This window comes from Argiope bruennichi, chromosome 2, assembly GCF_947563725.1.
Source record: "Argiope bruennichi chromosome 2, qqArgBrue1.1, whole genome shotgun sequence".
NCBI classification, from domain to species: Eukaryota; Metazoa; Arthropoda; class Arachnida; order Araneae; family Araneidae; genus Argiope; species Argiope bruennichi.
This window is the reverse complement of record NC_079152.1, coordinates 101,171,129-101,189,256: the sequence shown is the minus strand read 5'-3', so window position 1 is coordinate 101,189,256 and position 18,128 is coordinate 101,171,129. Positions and strand designations below refer to the sequence as shown.

The following is an 18,128-nucleotide window of genomic DNA, read 5'->3' as shown; positions in this document are numbered from 1 at the left end:
ATGGGCCCGGGACTTTATAAACACCCTGTATATTGTATGAGGACATATATAACATAAATTATTTGAGATTATGATGTGCATTATTACTCAGAGATAATATTTCTGATTTTTAAAATAATATCTCTAAATTATTATAATTTTTTAAAAAAAAATTAATATTTGCAATGTTACGGCGATTTTAACTTGGCTACATTTTTTGGAGAATCTGTGATAAATTTCGCTGCAAGTGCCTGTTCAAGAAGCGTGATGTGTTGAGGTTTGACGAAACTTGTATTTTGAGAAACGTAGAAATTTCCTGAAAGTTCGATTCCTCATCAATTCAGACTATAAAATATGAAGAACTGTCCTAGAGTTCAGCTTTAGAGTTTGCCGAGTTATGGAATTCGTTAAAGCTTACTGTGCTTTAGAACTTTGTATTTCATAATTCTATTGCTTTGAGTTTTGTGTTAAGTAAAACTACTTGTTCACATACTTGTTTTTACACTTTCTTACGTTAAAAGTCGTCTACAAAATAAATTATTTTAATCCTTAGAACCTGCGTTTTCATTTCTGCTCCTTTTCCGAAGGAAAAGAGGGTACACATGTAAAATAATATTATCATTAGAAATTTTTAAAAAAAATCTTAGATACAATATATTTTAAAAACCTCTGACACTTATGAAAACTTTATAAACTATATCTTTTTTATTAGAATAGAATGATAACTGTTCGGGACATGCTTCGTTGATTTCAGCTGAATTTCAAAATTTCATGCTCCACTGGCGGTAAATGTGGGATACGACCTTCGACCAATAATGCTTTGGTCGAATAAACACTCAGAAAAAAAAGGCAGTTAACTGCATGATTAATTATTTGTGAAACCTCATTAATATTGCTGATGCTATGGATAACATGTATCGATAGAGCGATAACATATAGCGATTTTGATCAGTTATTGATCAATTGTCTGTCGTGAATTTTTTTTTTAAAGATAAGAAAATAATAATGAAAATGTTTGTCTCAAATTAAGCGGAAGCATTTATCATCGATTATTGTCTTTTCACTACTAAGCACTCATCTATACTATTAACTATTAACTACTATTAACTCGTCTAAAATTTAATATGGAATTTATTTATTTATGCATATAAAATTTAATTTAAAAATTTATTTATTTATAGGTTTTAAATTTAATGTGAAAATTTATTTTAACGTCTGAAGTTTAATATGAAAATTATACAAATATTTTGTATATTTTAAAAATTATACAAATATTTTGGAAAATTGGATTTTACTGAGAGTTTTTTTTTATGTTATTGAGTGAAACTTATGAAATTTTATATCCATATAAATATATATTGGAATCTGTTCAGTATGAACTTACAGAATCAAATTAATTTATGATTTTATGATAGGCTAGATATTAGATATGCTTAAAAGCTTTTAAGCTGAATATACTGATAAAAATCATTTTTATGATATTATTCTTAAAATGCTCCACGCGTTCTGATTTTTATTTTTTTTAATATAAATTTTGTTACTATGTAAAAGTAGATTTTGCAAAATAATTTGATATTTTTTGTTTTATTTGAGATTTAATATTCAGAAACATTTTTATATATCTATTCTGATTTTTCATAGAAATTTTGTACTTTTTTTAAACTAATACTGACTTTTAACTGTTTGAATGATGTAGAAATCTAAAATTGAAGCCCAAATATACTTTAATTTATTATAGGAATCCATATAATTAAACGTATGAAATTGTTCTAAAAAATTAAAGGATTTCAAATACATATAAATCTAAAGAAAGAATCATTGAAAATTTCAAAATACTTTTTGAAAAATTCATTTAAAGCATATTTTGGGGGTGCTAAGTCCATCAACTATAAAATATAGATCTTTGGTCTTTTTTGGTTAATTTAAAGGTCCATCTTTAATTAATATAACTACTGCATTTAAATTTTTCTGTATTAATTTTAGAATAAAATATGGTCAGACTTAAAATAGATAGTTCAGATAATATTAAATGTTCTTTTATATAGATAATAACAAATAAAGAAATATAATGTTAATAGTAAAGGCAGCTCTTGATAGGACATATATGAATCTTATGGAAACCATTATGTTTGAAAAAGAAAGAGAATTAAAATAAAAATAATCATCATGTAAAATTGAAGTTTTATTTTTTACCTTAGAATTTCTCATCTTATGTGCTTTAAATAAATGGATATTTAATTATTCATATAGTATTTACTGCACTTCTTTATCATTTATCTTCCGTAATTATTATATTTCTCAGCTATGATGAAATTTCTTTACAAAGAGGAGATATTAGGCTTGCCCCTTTATTTTTTCCATAATCTTATTTATGAAACTTCCTTTAAAGAAAGTTTCTGTCCTTTAAAGAAAGAATTCTTTCTTAAACTTTTTATAACTTTAAAGACCGGTACCACCAGATCTATTGTTTTTAGATTATTCTTTATAGGATGCATGGAATACTGTATCTACAATGGATCTGAATGGGAAACGTCAATTCTAATCACCCGAAATAAACAGGTAAATATATAGGTTTTTGGCTGCTAAAAACCATGCTGCGCCAAGATTAGGACATTTTTTTTTCCTATTATCCTTTTGTGAATTTATTTTCATTTTCTTCTCCCTGTGGTCTGAAATGTATACCAATAAAATTGCAGGCTCTGATAAGTATAGAATTTTCTTTTCTAATATAAATACGAAATTCTGCTTAGGATTACTCCAACTATACTGTTTGTAGGTACAATTTTTATAGACCAAGAGCATGTTTTGTCTAATTTGAAACCGAACCCTATCTGATAATCCGTGATAATAATTCTGGAAGCATTATCGGATTGTTTTGAAAAGTTTTCCCTTATCAATGGAATAAAAAAATGATGCTATGTCTCGATGAAGAAGAGCATCTGTTCGTTTCTCTTGATTCAAACTGACCACGCCTATTCCTTTTCTTTTTCTTTTCTTTTCACTCATTCTCAATCGTTCATGCATTACATGATATTTACGATCCCCTCCATAAAGTATTTTTAAACACAACATTACGATAGATATTCCGTGACTTTTAAATAGTTATGATCTATTCCATTTATTGTGAACATGAATTTTTCAAATGAAGTCGATTCTCATGACATCATTAAAAATAAAAAAATAAAAAATCTGGTAAACTATTTTTAAATTACACGTTACTTTTCTTTTGAAAATTGAAACTTTATTTTCATATTCTTCATGCAAATAGTGTAGATATTAAGCAGTACATTTCTTCTTCAGTTTTTAATAATGGAAGAAATCGCTTTTATTAAATATTTGATGGAATACTTGAAATAGTTTAAATACTACTGGAGCAAAATGTTGCATTATTAAAATAAGGTTTAAAAAATATTTTAAAAAATTCGTAAAATTTTATAAAAATTACACAGAAGTTGAATTCATATCATAAAAAAGATATTTCTCTTTTAAATTTCAAAATGGTGCAGAGATTAGATTTGTTCTATTAGAAGTTTTTGTGGGAAAACATAAAATCTCTTTTAATCATTAATTAATTAAAATTTCAAGATAAAATTATATCAAGATGCGCAATTTAATCCCTTTAATTACGTGGCGACTTTGATCGGTTTAGGTCAAGTAGTCTAACTGGTAGAGAGCCAGAGGAACTTGCGCACACTTTCAGACTTCGCAATAAATCACCAAAAAATACAAACAGTTGCCAATCGTATAATTAACGTTGTTGATTTTGGTGCAATCTGGAAACTGCCAGGTAAACTCGTAAATGCAAACATTTTGGTATCTCAGATATATTGAAGCTTTCTGATTTTGGCGTAACATGAAAATTGCCATGTAAACCCGTTATCTTGCCATGATTTGAAAATCGTCAAGTAAATACGATGGCCTTAAGTATACGCGAGTACTTACCAGATAAATACACATAGATGTATTCTGCAAACTCCTTTGTATTCATCACTAAAAATGGAAATCTGAGCCAGATATTTTGGCCCAGAAAGTATTTCAGATTGAAGATCAGAAAGATTGAAATTTTGAAATCCCTTTAATAACCCCCTTTTTTCCTGATTAAAAATCTATTTTATTATACCACATATTATGAAATAACAAAATAAGTAAAATTATCTGCAGGGCAATCAAACATCTTATATATCAACCTTGAGAATTACTTCAAATTCTAGTAACTTAGAGTTGCAACTTTTATAATAGCGCATACACAAGGACAAAAAAACAACAACGAGAAGCTCAAAAATGTAATTCTATAATAGCTCTCATATATAAATTATACAAAGAGAAAGAATTGAAGTCGCCAAAAAATTGGAGCTCGGAATTTTGAATAATCTTTACGTTTTAAATTTTTCCAAGTCCGAAAAACAAATTTTTGAATTCATAAGTCTCTGTGCATCGGTTTGTGAATACGATAATTTAAAAATGATTTTTCATTTTCAATACATTTTGAATGAAATCCATTCAGAAGTTCATCCGTCTAGATGCCCATGTGCAAATGAATTTGATTATTTAGAAACTTAAAACGCTAGATAAATAGAAATTGTTGCACAGATTTAACATTTGTAAATTCTTTTTAAATTTTGAACGAGATAGTCTGTCGATCTGTTATTTTTTATGCATATAAATGTTCTGACACGAAAGGAAAAAAAAAGTTAAATGAAATTTGGTATATGATTTGATGACTACATTCGTAGATCTATGTCACGTTTAGTTTTCAATTAGTAGGGAAAAAGGCGTCAAAAATACATATTTAATCTTTTAGTAATAGTATTTTAACTACATATCAGCAATTAATCACCAACAGAATCGTCAAAGATCGCAGTATCGCATTAATAGAATTGGTAGTTTCGCAGCAAACATCTATATTTCGTAAATGGCATGCAGTGTATTCACGCTATTACCCTAAGTTTACAATTTATTGCTAAGGAAAGGGGATAACACATTTACTAGAAATGTGAGAAAAAGTTTTGACGAAACTACTCCAGATAATTTATTTAAAAAACATTCATTCTATTTTTTTTTTGGGGGGGGGGAGGGTGACTGGAAAATCTGCAGCTATATTTTTTTATAAACATTTTCTTAAATCATTAGCAGGATAATAGGAAAAAAAAAAAAACAGAAAAATTTTTGGAGATGAATATAAACTGGATTTTATATTTTATAATATAAATTTAAATTTTCACATAAAATGAGTATATCGAGTATTACCGTAACCATAACCTACTTATCATCATTCAGTGGCATTGTCGAAGACTCTCGACTTGATTCTTTGTTATCTTAAGTTTACTATTTTTCTTTGGACAGATTGAGGCGTTATTGCGTTTAGGCTGTTATCGCATAATATGTTTATCTAATTTGTGATAAACGCCTTCAAATACGAAGTAAATTAATTTCTTTTTTTTAACATTCAAACAACCTAATAAGAAATATTTCAATATATGCCTAATGTGCTGCTGCTAAAAATTTAAAAAGTGTTTGTAATTTTTGTAGTTGATATAAGGTTTCTTGCATTTCATTCTCTCTACAATTATTACGATATATAAATTGAAAATTTTAATGTTTCATTTTTATTTCATTCTTCAAACTTTCAGGGGGAAGTTAAACAAGAATTTGTTTCAAGCATTGTTTTTCTGAGTAGTGATGCTTGAAATCTACAACAGATATATTTATACTTGTGGTGAGTATTCTCTTCAGCTGTAATAATTTAATGTTCTAGTTAATATAGTTTTTTTCACTCAGAATGTAAGGTATCTGTGTAAACGCTAGGTTATTTTTGTTTATTTTTTTATTTAACAAGTGAATTTTGCATATCTATATAAAAGAATGTTAAAATATAGGAATTATAAATTAATGTGGAATTTTGAGCTTTAGTTTAAACTGAAATTATTTAATTTAGGAAATAAAATTTCCATTTAATTTTAATTTATTTAACAAATATAATATTATTCAAAAAAGAATAAATGAGATAAATTTAGTGTAAGAAAAAGAGGAAAGAATTGTTGTAATGATTATTTTAATCCCTCTATCATAACTAGATCAAGTAGAAGGGCTGCATCGAATGTTTCTGAAACGATTCGGAGTGCCTGATGTAGATATCTACTAAAGGTCTTTCAAGGGAAACTAACCCATATTTGCGTTTTTTCAGAAGAGAATTTACAGCAGATATCTCGATCTCAGCATGCAATTTGTTGCTAAACCACTCGCCAGTCAACCAATTTTTGAATAACACTGGTTAACAGTAGTGGATAATACTAGTTATGGGATTAAGATAGAATCCTCAGTATTTTCCCTCCGAATCCTGTTCTTTGGCCATACAATGCCTTATTTCAATAGAACATTGGTGTATAAAGTTTCGATTAGTACAAATATGTATCGATTTGTAAAGTATAATTAAAACAATTTCATAATTTTTAACCATAAAATTTAACAATGAACCATTCAATAATTTTTAAGTTTAATTTTAAATAGTTTGCATGAATTACTATTGCATATGAACTTTTATGTAATTATTTTTTTTAATAAATAGAATTCTTATGGGTGGAGAAATTGGCTGTAATAAAAGAAAAAAAAAGAAGCCAAGAGATAATTTCGAAATAGCAATATTCTTATATTATTTATATTTAATATTTTTTATTATGTATGGATGAAATTTATATTTTATGAAACGTATTATAAATAATATATTATTATATTGTAAATAACATTTATTCAATATTATTTTTTTAAATATCTTTCACAAATATTTTTATGGTTTAAATATTTAATTTTTGTTCTTAAATGATTATCACTATAAATTCAATATTTTTATTTTTTATTTGTAAATATAATAATTGCTTTTTTTAATATTTAAAAAAAAAATGTCAAATAATCTATTTTCATCTTGAACAAAGTACAAACAGCTTGAATGGCAATTTTTAAAAAAATCAGTTGGAGCAGATATTAATGAAGAAGGCTTTTTAATAGGTGAATCGAATTTTAATCTGACAGGTTCCCAGATATTACATAGCTAATAACAATTTTTTTTAACTTCAAACTGCTTACATATTGCTATATTGTGCATTTGTTTTCTTAATTTTATCATAAATAGAAAATAATAAAATGATGATAAAATTGGTGCCTTCAATTTCCAAAGATAAATGGCAATATTGTGCAACTGCAGATAAATGTGTAGAATTTATCATTTTGCCCTTTGATTTATTTGACTGACATTTTGATATCTGTTTTCTTATAAAGAAATTGATCAATTAGATAAAAAAAAATTACTGAAGGTTCAGTTTTAGTTTTGACACATAAAATTAAATTAAAAAAAAGGGCAAATATTCGATATACACCACTTTAAAATTCTTGTTCTATTTAAAATATGTATTAAATTTTTTTAATAAAATAGAACTTCGCACTTTTTCAATTAAAAAATTTGTTCCAATTTTCTATTAAGACTAGTTAAATTGGAAGTGCGTTGATTAAATTTGAAATTTTATTAATTTAAAGCTATTTTTGAAAGCAGTCCTCGAATTATTTAATTAATATTACCCATTGCTTTATCGATAGAAAGTTTGAATATAATTGAAAATTTAAATTTAAAGAAATGGAAAACAAATTAAAAATATCTTTTTCTGAAGAGTGCTAGATATTTGAATGCCATATATAACAGGTTGTAAATTCAGTATTTGAAACAAAAGCTTGATATAATTCACAAAACAATTAAAAATTGGAATTTACTCAAGCCAATTCTGTTTCATTATATATCAAAATAAAATTTAGTTGACACATAATTTAATTGTGAAGTTAATTAACCAGTATTGGGGCCAAAGATTTGATAAATTCAATATAGCTTTTAAATCAAACTTTTATAAGGTTCTGAGTATATTTTATATATATATATATATATATAAATATATATATATATATATATATAAATATATATATATATATATATATATATATATATATATATATATATATATATATATATATATATATATTTCAATAATTCGCCAATTCAATCATGAGTTGCTAGACGTGACTCAAATATTTAATATCATTTGTTTTACAAACTCATTATCACGACTGATTACCAATTAAAATTTAATTAATAATTAAGTGACAGTTAAATTCTGAAAAAATCAAATATTATCATCAGATAACCGTCATCAAAACTAATCAGATGTACAAAATTTCAAATACCTGGTACATTGGGAAGCAATTGAAAAATCTATAAAATATTCTATTTTTGCAGAAATGAAACAATACGCATTAAATATACAAGCTCAATAAAAACATCATAACATCATCAGAATCAGAATCAAAATTCAGAATAAAACAAACAAAAAATTTGTCTCAGCTAGTTCTCAGGAATCAGCTATAGGACTTTTGTTAATAAGAATCCTTTTTCATGACTTTTATTTTATATTTAAGGAGATGTAACTAATTCATTAAGTTAAGGCCTGTTGACGAATTTCAAATGAAAGGGTTTGCTTATAATTTTCTATTAACTTTATTACTCGGAATATTATTATGCTCGCGCGTTAAAATTCCTATTAAAAAATTATTACAAAATTACGATCTCAAGATTAATGAGGGTAAGCGCGTACCATCAGTGCTGTTACTTATTTTTAAAAATCTCAGAAGTAAACAATCAGATATTTAGAATTTTGATACTTAACTAGTTTATCTGAACTCAATTCCTTTGATAATAATTTATGTTTATCTGTAAACATTTTGTAGATAATGATTTAATGTAAATGAATGAAACAAAAGACAGTTAGAGAAATGCAATTACTAAATATAGAAGTGCAGACAATGTCGTAAAGTAACAGAGGAAGAGAAAAAAAAAACAAGACAAAACAAAAACCTATAAATGACAGTAATAAACAGTGGAAAAAGCATAATAAAAATAAAATAAAACTTAAGGAAAAAAGAAGGAATTAGAACACCTTATATACTATTTACAAGAAATCACATAGGTGTTCACAAGAAAGTTCAGAGGTACCATAAACAAGTCCCAATGGTTGCAAGACAGACTATCTGTTTATCCATTTGGAAAATACTTCTATCGTTATAGAACAGAAAGGTCTTATTTCCAATAGCAAACCTTTTGTTGCTGACTAGTTGCACTCATTTGTTGACGAATGCATTTCATGACGTAAAAATGGGAGAGGAAATTAAAAATGTTATGTAATATGGAATCTGAAATAGTTCCTCATCTACAACTATATTTAAGAGTGATAAATTATGACTGGGGTTTACTTGTGCTACGTATTTATCAAGCATTCATTGTTTAATTGGGGGATTATTTGATAAATAATTAATTAATTAAAATTATTTTCTCCGCTGTCTTACCTAATTTGTCATTCCTCTAGCAAGGATTTGTGGAAGTACATTTTGACGGATCTCTGTGCCCTACCAGGATATATAACTGTCTCAAATTTAGTGGATACAATTTTAGCCTACCAATCAGAAACTTTAGTTTCTACAACGCCGATTTGGGTCTTGGCCAAGTGCAGCTAAACAATTCCATCGTCCAAATTCAGAATTGTTTGACTACATAATTCTGGGGATAAAATTTCTAACGAGTCTTATCGGATTTTGAGATTTCTTGTCAATTAAGATCTTAAAATATATATTTTTTCAAATTCCAAACGTGAGAAGGGAGGTAATCCGAGTTACTACAAGGAGGATCACAATCTTTGAGAATATTTATATGAAACAGTGCAATGACAGCTTCATTCATTGTGAAAGTTCAGGATGTGTAAATTGCTTCTTGAAGGCATAAGATCTAAATTTTTATCTATTTTTTTTACAGCTGTAAGTTGAAATGATCTGCAATCCGTTTATTTTTTGGCACGTCGTATTGAATTCCGAAGAGTTCACTCGTTAATACAATTTCTATACAAATTTGCTCAGTCATACCCCTCAGCATTGAAATCTCCAGCAATAACCATTAGATTGTGACGAGACTGGAGGAATCATTCTAAATTTACTATTGTATTCTCGATGTCTTCGAAAGGTAGTATCAGTAGTAGTAGTTCTTCAGTAGATTGAGATAATCATAAAAAGGAGATTTCGGATGAGAGTAATTAAAGCAGCGATATTTGCTTGAGGAAGACACTTTCATGGACTGCAATTTTTCTTTTCGAAATAATTATATTTTGAAGAGTCACGGAAGAAACATTTTGCTTATGAAAGAACTCCAACTACGCGTTGACGAATCAGAAGAGCTCCTAACACATGAAATAATAATTATCTAGTCTTCCGCTACTTTCTATCCTATTTAGTGGTCACAAATACATAACATTAATTAGGATGCGCAATTTTATTTTCAAAATTAGGTTATCAGATATATTTTGTCCTTTAAATTAGGGAATAAATCTCCTTTCTTTTTTCGAATTTTCGTTCCCATTGCAACAAAGGGCAGTGCATCTTATGCCATTTGTTATACTATTTAAAATCCTTGTTCAAATTAAGTTTTGTATTGGCTAAAGTACAGTTAACACAAGTGGAAGAAATTTCACATTCTAACAACTAATGATCATTGAGCACACATTTTGAATAAACCTCAGCATTAGGATTATCAGAATTAATATGTCCAAATAAGTCGCACTTGTTGCTTTTATTGTAAGGCTCATAATATAAGTGGCACTTGTTCTTACGATCATAGGAGGGTCAAGAATAATTAAAAAATATCTTCTGTGAATACTAAAAAATTCTTCCACTTGTGTTGTTATCTGTGATTAACAATAGACCCTTTGAAAAAATGAAAAATAGAACAAAAATGGTTATTGTGGCATAAGAAATAGATGTGATGAGCGGAAGAATGTTATCTGTTCTGACAATTCAGACTTCTCCATCACACTATGATAGCAGTATGTATGAACGATTTATAGGATGAAGTAAGAACATCTGTTCACAGCTCAACATATTCCGTCAGTTGGAATGAATTAAGAGCTGTCATTTTTATCTCGGGTTAATATTCCTTCTCAAGCATCTCATGAAGTTGTAGAGTTGTAGTCGAAAAAAATAAGTGCCGCTGGTAAAAATTTCAATACAATATACAACATACAACATTATGTTCGTAATACTGTGGCCTAATCAAAGTAAAGATTTTTCATTCGCTTTCTCATATTTGCGGGAGGGTTGTCTTCTTTGTTTCGTGATAGTAATTTTCATTGATTTTCAAAACATTTCAATGATGCGTATTTAAATCTGACATGTCTACAAAATAATCAACTTTCTTCAATCCACAATTTGATTATTATTTTATCCGTTTAGTTATATGATGAAAATCTAAACCGAAGTTTAACTAATCCTTGAAATCTTAAGAAGAACTGACATTGTCTAGAGCCGCAGGTAAGAAAAATGTGGATTCAGTAAAAGATTTTACTGTTTGGTAACACTTGATAGTGTTAAACTAAAATTTCTTACAAACCGTAAATAGATAGTTTTATCCAATATCTATTTTTAATATAGTTTATGAAAAAAAATCCAAGGAACTAAATGAATTTAAATGATTCTTCAACTGTATAAGTTCGCGAATTATTTAATTAAATTATTTTAAATTTAAATTTCTATTAAAATTTCTATTAAATTTTCTATTTTTGTATATTTTGGTGAATTTCCTTTTTAATTGATATAATGCATGTTAACAGTAAAACTAAGTGCTATTTTGAAAATAAAATTTGGAAATAACATCTTCAAAATACGTATTAGTTTAAAGATTTTATTGTTATTATTAGCATTACTGATTCAGTTTGCAAAATTGCTAATGTTTGTTATGCTGAAATAAATGCTAGATTTGATTACATTCGCATTTATAATATAATATCTGTAATGCTTAAGTGCTAAAAGTGCACTAATAATAACTATTGGCAAATATCTAAGAAGCTAGAAAATGTTCATATGTGACATTCAAAGTATCACACCAATATCAATATATTCAATTTAAAGAATAATCGTTTAAACAAACAAAAATATTTAGAATAACTCATCATTTGCCTGATGTTGCAATATATTTAACAATGATGATACACCTTGTATTTCCTTCGTCTGGCGTTTTATTCTCGGAAAGAGATAAATCAAACATCAAAAACATCATTGTCGTTCATCAAAATATGAGCTACTGAGGCAGAATTTTGAAATACAACGAGCAAACAAACACAAAAGTCGGAATGATTTATGCTACCTTCGTCTTTTAAAGCATAAAAGAATGCGTCATCATTCACGAAAGCATTGCTGGCTCTCAAAAATTTTCACCAAGCAGAAATTATTCATACGTCTACTGAGATACGAATGATGTATAGTTTAAGCAGTTCTTAAAAAAGATAGTGTAAAAGTAGAATTTTGAAAAATTATTTTTGAATTGAGATTAATTAAATATTTTTAGAAAAATCAAACTAGCTCTCAAGTTTTTCTCTTGAAATTTAATATAGAGTTTATATTTGGTCATGTGGAATTTCAATTCTTATTATAGAGACATGATTTCCAGTAAAGCAGAAGAGAAGATATCGACCAGGATTATAATTGATGTGGTTCTTCTGATCATTGGTAAATGGAACTTTTCAATATTGTTTTTCATGTCGTATTGAACATTTGATAAAACTTGATAAAATAATTATATATGTAATATGTTTTATGCAAAAACTCATTTATTATACATACACATGTGGCTTTTTTAATTGTTTCTGTTATAGATGTTCGAAATGAATTAATTAATTAAAAAAGAATTTCTTCTAATTTCTGAAAGTTGTGTTTAATTCACTAAAATCAATATTTGCTACAAAAATTTTTTCTAGTGTATTTAACATTTTTTTCCTTTACTGTATTGCTATTTCTTTTATTGAAATATTAATCATATAAAAGTCCTAGAGTATTTGGATTATTAGTTCCTACATTATCTTTTACAGAAATAAAACGTCTGAAAAAAAAATCTGCTTTTATTTTAGAAAAAATGTGATAATTCAATGCAGAGTGGATTATACAAAGAGGGTTTCATTATTATAGTTACTTTTTTTTCTTTCGCATTTAAATTTAATGTTTCTTTCTTTATGAATTCATCGTCGGTAAGTATTTCTTGAAGAAATTAGTGAATTGTCAATTATTTAAAGAAAAATGAATTACGTGATGATTAATTAAAAAAAAGCTGAAATAAAAATTAACTTTGGCATAAAATTGATGCATAAATTCTAATTTTTTTTTATCCATTTATATTTTACAAGTATCAACATTTAGTATTAACATTTTTTTTTGTTTACGTAAGACACGTAATTATAAATTGCTAAAATTTGAAATTCTTTGCAATGTATTCTTGTAGTTTCCTGATTGTAAAAAGAGACATGAGTTTTTTTTAATCTTTGTTTGTGTTTTCACGAACATGTTTGTCACGAACTTGACGTTGAGAAATCAGTGAGAAATCAAACCATGACTCATACATATATGCCATCTGCGTCACTTTTAACCTTGAAGATGTAAATGCTTTCAATTCTCAAGCCTGAATTTCAGGTGCATATAAATTTAATTGAAAAGGTGCAATCATTCATTGAAATTATTGCTGCGCTCGAATATGGAATATTTTCATATCAACAGTTTGGTTTATGTATATCTTATATATGATTTAAATATATTTCATTTATAAATATTCCCTTAAGAATGAAAAAATTGTATTCATACAGAAGATTCTTATAAAATTCAAAATAATAAAAAAAGTTGTTTTATTTCGAACGAAATGTGCTTTTGAATCATAAATTTTATGGAAAGGAGAAATTAACATTGGGATATAATATTATTTACTAATAAAAAAAAACTTCATTCTGAAAAGATTTATAATTGCATCAATATTTCTTTTTATTTCTTTTATTTAAAGTTAAACAATCTGATAATTATTTAATAAAAATACATATTAATTTTTTGAATAGATATAAAGAGTTGTATTCAGAAGTTTTTAATTAAAAATAATTATAATTTTTCACAAACTAATTTTTTTGAATTATACTCAAAATTAAATTTTTCAAATCCTTTTCTTCATTCTTTACCATCATAAATGCAGATTAATTCAACTTTGGATGAAAAAATTAAAAAAAAAAATTGTGAAAAAAAATATTTTTTTAATAATAATTTTTTTTTTATTATTATTCTTGGTTAATAGAATCTCAAAATAATACAAGGAAATGCGATTAAATTTTGGTTGTCCAATCTGTGATCTGTCAAAATATTTTAATTGAATCATAAATCATTAATGTTTGTTTATTCTGCAATAATAAAAATCTCTTTTTTTTTTTACCTAAAAAATATATTTTTTTAAAATATAATTTTTATTCATCAAAAACAAATAAAAAAAATCACATTTTGTGAGCTGCCGTTTTTGATTAAAATGTTTCATTTAAAAAAAAAAGAGCTTTATGTTTTTCGTATCAAATTTTTAATTATTTTAACGTCTATGTTTCTTCAAATGCCATAATCTGTTGCCATAATTAATATTTATCAACAGAGACCGTTGAAGACAAAGAGCTGATATATAAATGGAGGGAGCTGGTCGCTTGTTTCTTGTCTAAACAAGTGTACCCAACATGGGTCACGTGACTTGGGCGAAATCTGGAAATAAGAATACCTTTTCTGGCGCCATATCACAAATCTTGACATACTTAAAAACTGTCGCGCAACATTTTGCTTCCCGGCATTGGGTCCTGTCGGTTTTCATTTTCGGTTAACATTTCCTAACAGTTTTATATATATATATATACAAACTGGTTTCGAAAATAATGTTTTCTTTTTTTACATCGGTAGCCGAGTTTGTTGATTTAAATTATGTTTAGTTTTTTACTTTGTTTTTGTGCATTAATTAAAAGTGATTATTTTTCTTCTTTAAGTAAACATTTTATTTCTTTTCTTTACCTACCTAAAAACATCTTTTAATTTTACATTACATGTTCAAATACTTTTATCATTACCTCATATTGATAAAAAAAACCTTTTTATAAAAGCAGATTATATAAAGTGACCTTTTTTTTCTGAATATTTCGAATATTTAAAAAAAAGCATTCGTATTTATAATTAATTTTCTTATTAAAAATTAAATTATAATCCAAGAATTAGGAGAATAAATATTTGTTTTTGCATAAAAAATGAAAAAGATATTAATTAAAACTGTTAAATTATTTTGAAATAATTTAGAAAGAAAAAAAAAATCACTAGCCCGGAATCGAATTCATGTATCCTGAATGCTACGCCAGTGCCCTAACCACTAAATTACTCAAACGCTCGTTCGGGTAACACATTATTAGTATATAAGTTAATTTGAATGTTTTAAAGTTGACTATTGAGTCTTAATATTTTTATTAATAAACATTCTAAATGTATACTATCATTATACAAAATCTCATTCCGAACTCAGTTTTAAACCTCGTGATTTAACCTTGACCTTGTTAATATTAGTTTTAAATATTTCGCTTCTGGTTTATGGTTTTGAGGGGTAACTTTGCTTCTAAATACCGCAGAAACTAAATAATTTTTGGAATCTTAAATGTGTTGATTTAATACAAAAGAATAAGAAAATTCGAAATTTTTACGAAAACGGTGATTTTAAGATATGTGCATATCGCAAGTTATTAATAAATGTTAACATTCAGACAAAATTTTTATCTGTAACGATAACATTTCTTTCTTTAATAGTTTCTTATCTTTAGAATATCCATTAATTTCTTTATAGATCTTAATTAAAATTAATAAAAACATGCAATTACTGATAGCACATTTATGAAATTTTACTGTATAACATTTTCAATAAAACATACGTTTTAGTTTCACTATTTCATTTACAATGAGGATTTAATATATTTCAAGGTATTATACGATTAGAATATTTATATTTAAAAAGAAACAACATATTGGTAATAATAAGGAACTTTATTTGCACTAAAATAAATACACAAGTATTAATCAGTCAATAATGTTGATGTAAACACTTGTATTGGCCAGAAAAAATCACGCCAAGCTTACAGCCAAGCACTTGCAACAAATTCGAGATTAAAATAAAACAAATAACAAAATATAATGCAGTTACATCAGTTTAAATGAAGCTTAATAACAATTTAAATAAATTTAATACCATAACTAAGCAAAACTTTGATATATCATTCAGTTATAACACCAAAATCAATGAGTGATGGTGGTTACGAAATTTTAAATTGACTTAAAAGGGATATAAACAGAATATGTTTATTGTACATACCTGTGAAATGATACAGGACTATCCTTAGAAGCATTTTCTTTGCATCAGTTGCACAGCAATAGTGAACCATGGCTTAAATAAGTTTTAAAATCCAATAAATAAAAGGCGAGAAAAAACCTGACATTGAAATATAATGGGGAACGGAGAATGCGGTTACAGCGAACACAAATTCTGTCCGAAGGACACGTGATTTTATCTTGTCCTACACCAAAGTAGGGTTGCACTCCCTCTATCAGTATCTCAGCTCTATGGTTGACGATTGCCAAAAGGATTTAAATGGATCATAAATCATTAAAGATGTTTGTTTACTTTTCAAGAATAAAAATGTTTATTCGCCGCAAATGAAAATGCTGCCGCTTCATAAACATTTTTTTTTTCTTTTATTTAAATGTTTATTCAAAGAAAGAGCTTTATGTCCCCTTTCAATAATTTGACAACGAACTTATTTTTCTCTCAGCTTTATAATGCTTTATTTTAATTAATGTTTATTTTTTACAGCTGCAATACCTATTCCTTTATTTTATACTGGAGTGTTTACGCCATATCAACGAGGATTTTTCTGTGATGATGAAACTATACGATATCCATACAGAGACTCAACTGTATCTGATTTCTCACTGTACGTTGGAGGTTTAGCAATAGGAATTCTTACAGTAAGATAATAGAAATATTTTTTAATTTTTAAAAAAAATCAAATTTTAAAAAAATGCGCATTTTTTAAAACATTCTGAACATTATGTTTTTTGAATCAAATTTCTACTCGAACGTTTACAAGATTTTTTTCTTTGTTTCTATTCATCTTTTTTTGTAAATGAAAACTTTCCTTTGGTAGTTATGTTCAAAATTGTTTTTCACTCATTCGTTATTAAATATTGCGCAAATAAAAATAATATAAAAAGTGCGATATATTAAAAAAATTTTCGTTTTTAAAAAAAATTTAGAATTGCATAGGTTAGCTGTTTATAAGAATCTTTTTTTTTTCAGATCTTCTTGTGTGAGTTTGTCAGAAAATTATTTGTGAAGCCAGAGGACGAAAGCGAGTTTCATATTTTCGGCAGGCGAGTGCCTGCCACTGCTCTGTATATTTATGCTAGTACAAGTTTGTTCCTATTTGGATGTTTTATTGTTGAAGTAGCCACGGATTTCATCAAATATACCCTTGGGAGATTGAGACCAAATTTCATCGATGTATGCAAACCAGATTTTGACTGTTCATCTTTGACGAATCCGCATAAATTTGTTGAAAATTATACTTGTACCAATCCAGATACTTACAGCGTAGATGATTCTAGGTATTTTTTATTATATATATATATATATATATATTCTTAAAACTTTATATTGATTTTAGAGTTTATTTTAAAAAGAAATAGAATCTTTCCTAAGTTATAAAGGCAGATGTAAATAACACATATTGAAGTCATAACTATTTATTTTGAAGATTTTTCATTCAAAATAACTAGTTATTTCTGCATTGAAAGTAATCTTATAACTTTAATAGAGTAATTCTTATATATATATATATGTGTGTGTGTATCTCGGAAACGGCTCTAACGATTTGGATCAAATTATATAGTTAGATAAGGTTTTTATCTATGAATGTGTATTTCCTGAAACCTTTAAAAAAATGTTTTATGTAACTAACTATAAGAGCCTTTTTCTATCTGCTCTCATTCTAATAATGTCATATAGCGCCATCTCGTAAATTTTTGTGATACTTGCATTGAGCTAGAGGATGATAACCTACTGGTACCTCAAAATGTTATGAGATGACGCTGACGGATGTGAGATAAGGTAATATTGAAAAATATTCATGTGCAATCAGTATGTGATTCGTATCTAAATATTTTCTCAAAAAAAAAATCCGAGTGAAGCTTGGCTTCCCAGATAT

The 18,128-nt window shown here is 26.7% G+C and overlaps 1 protein-coding gene across 5 annotated transcripts in view; it reads left to right on the top strand.

Moving 5' to 3' along the window:
- The window catches only part of LOC129956261 (putative phosphatidate phosphatase), a 33,561-nt gene that overhangs the window by 10,430 nt on the left and 5,003 nt on the right, over positions 1-18,128 (top strand). Inside the window, exons 1-6 of one of the 5 annotated variants that reach the window (XM_056068288.1) lie at positions 5,404-5,518; positions 5,610-5,695; positions 11,287-11,364; positions 12,485-12,558; positions 16,736-16,890; positions 17,222-17,529. In XM_056068288.1, the coding sequence (XP_055924263.1) occupies positions 12,489-12,558; positions 16,736-16,890; positions 17,222-17,529 (533 nt within the window). In that variant the 5' untranslated portion in view covers positions 5,404-5,518; positions 5,610-5,695; positions 11,287-11,364; positions 12,485-12,488. Of the gene's footprint in view, positions 1-5,403; positions 5,519-5,609; positions 5,696-11,286; positions 11,365-12,200; positions 12,559-16,735; positions 16,891-17,221; positions 17,530-18,128 lie in introns of those variants that run through there. The other 4 variants (XM_056068290.1, XM_056068289.1, XM_056068291.1 and 1 more) reach the window with 4 other exon arrangements.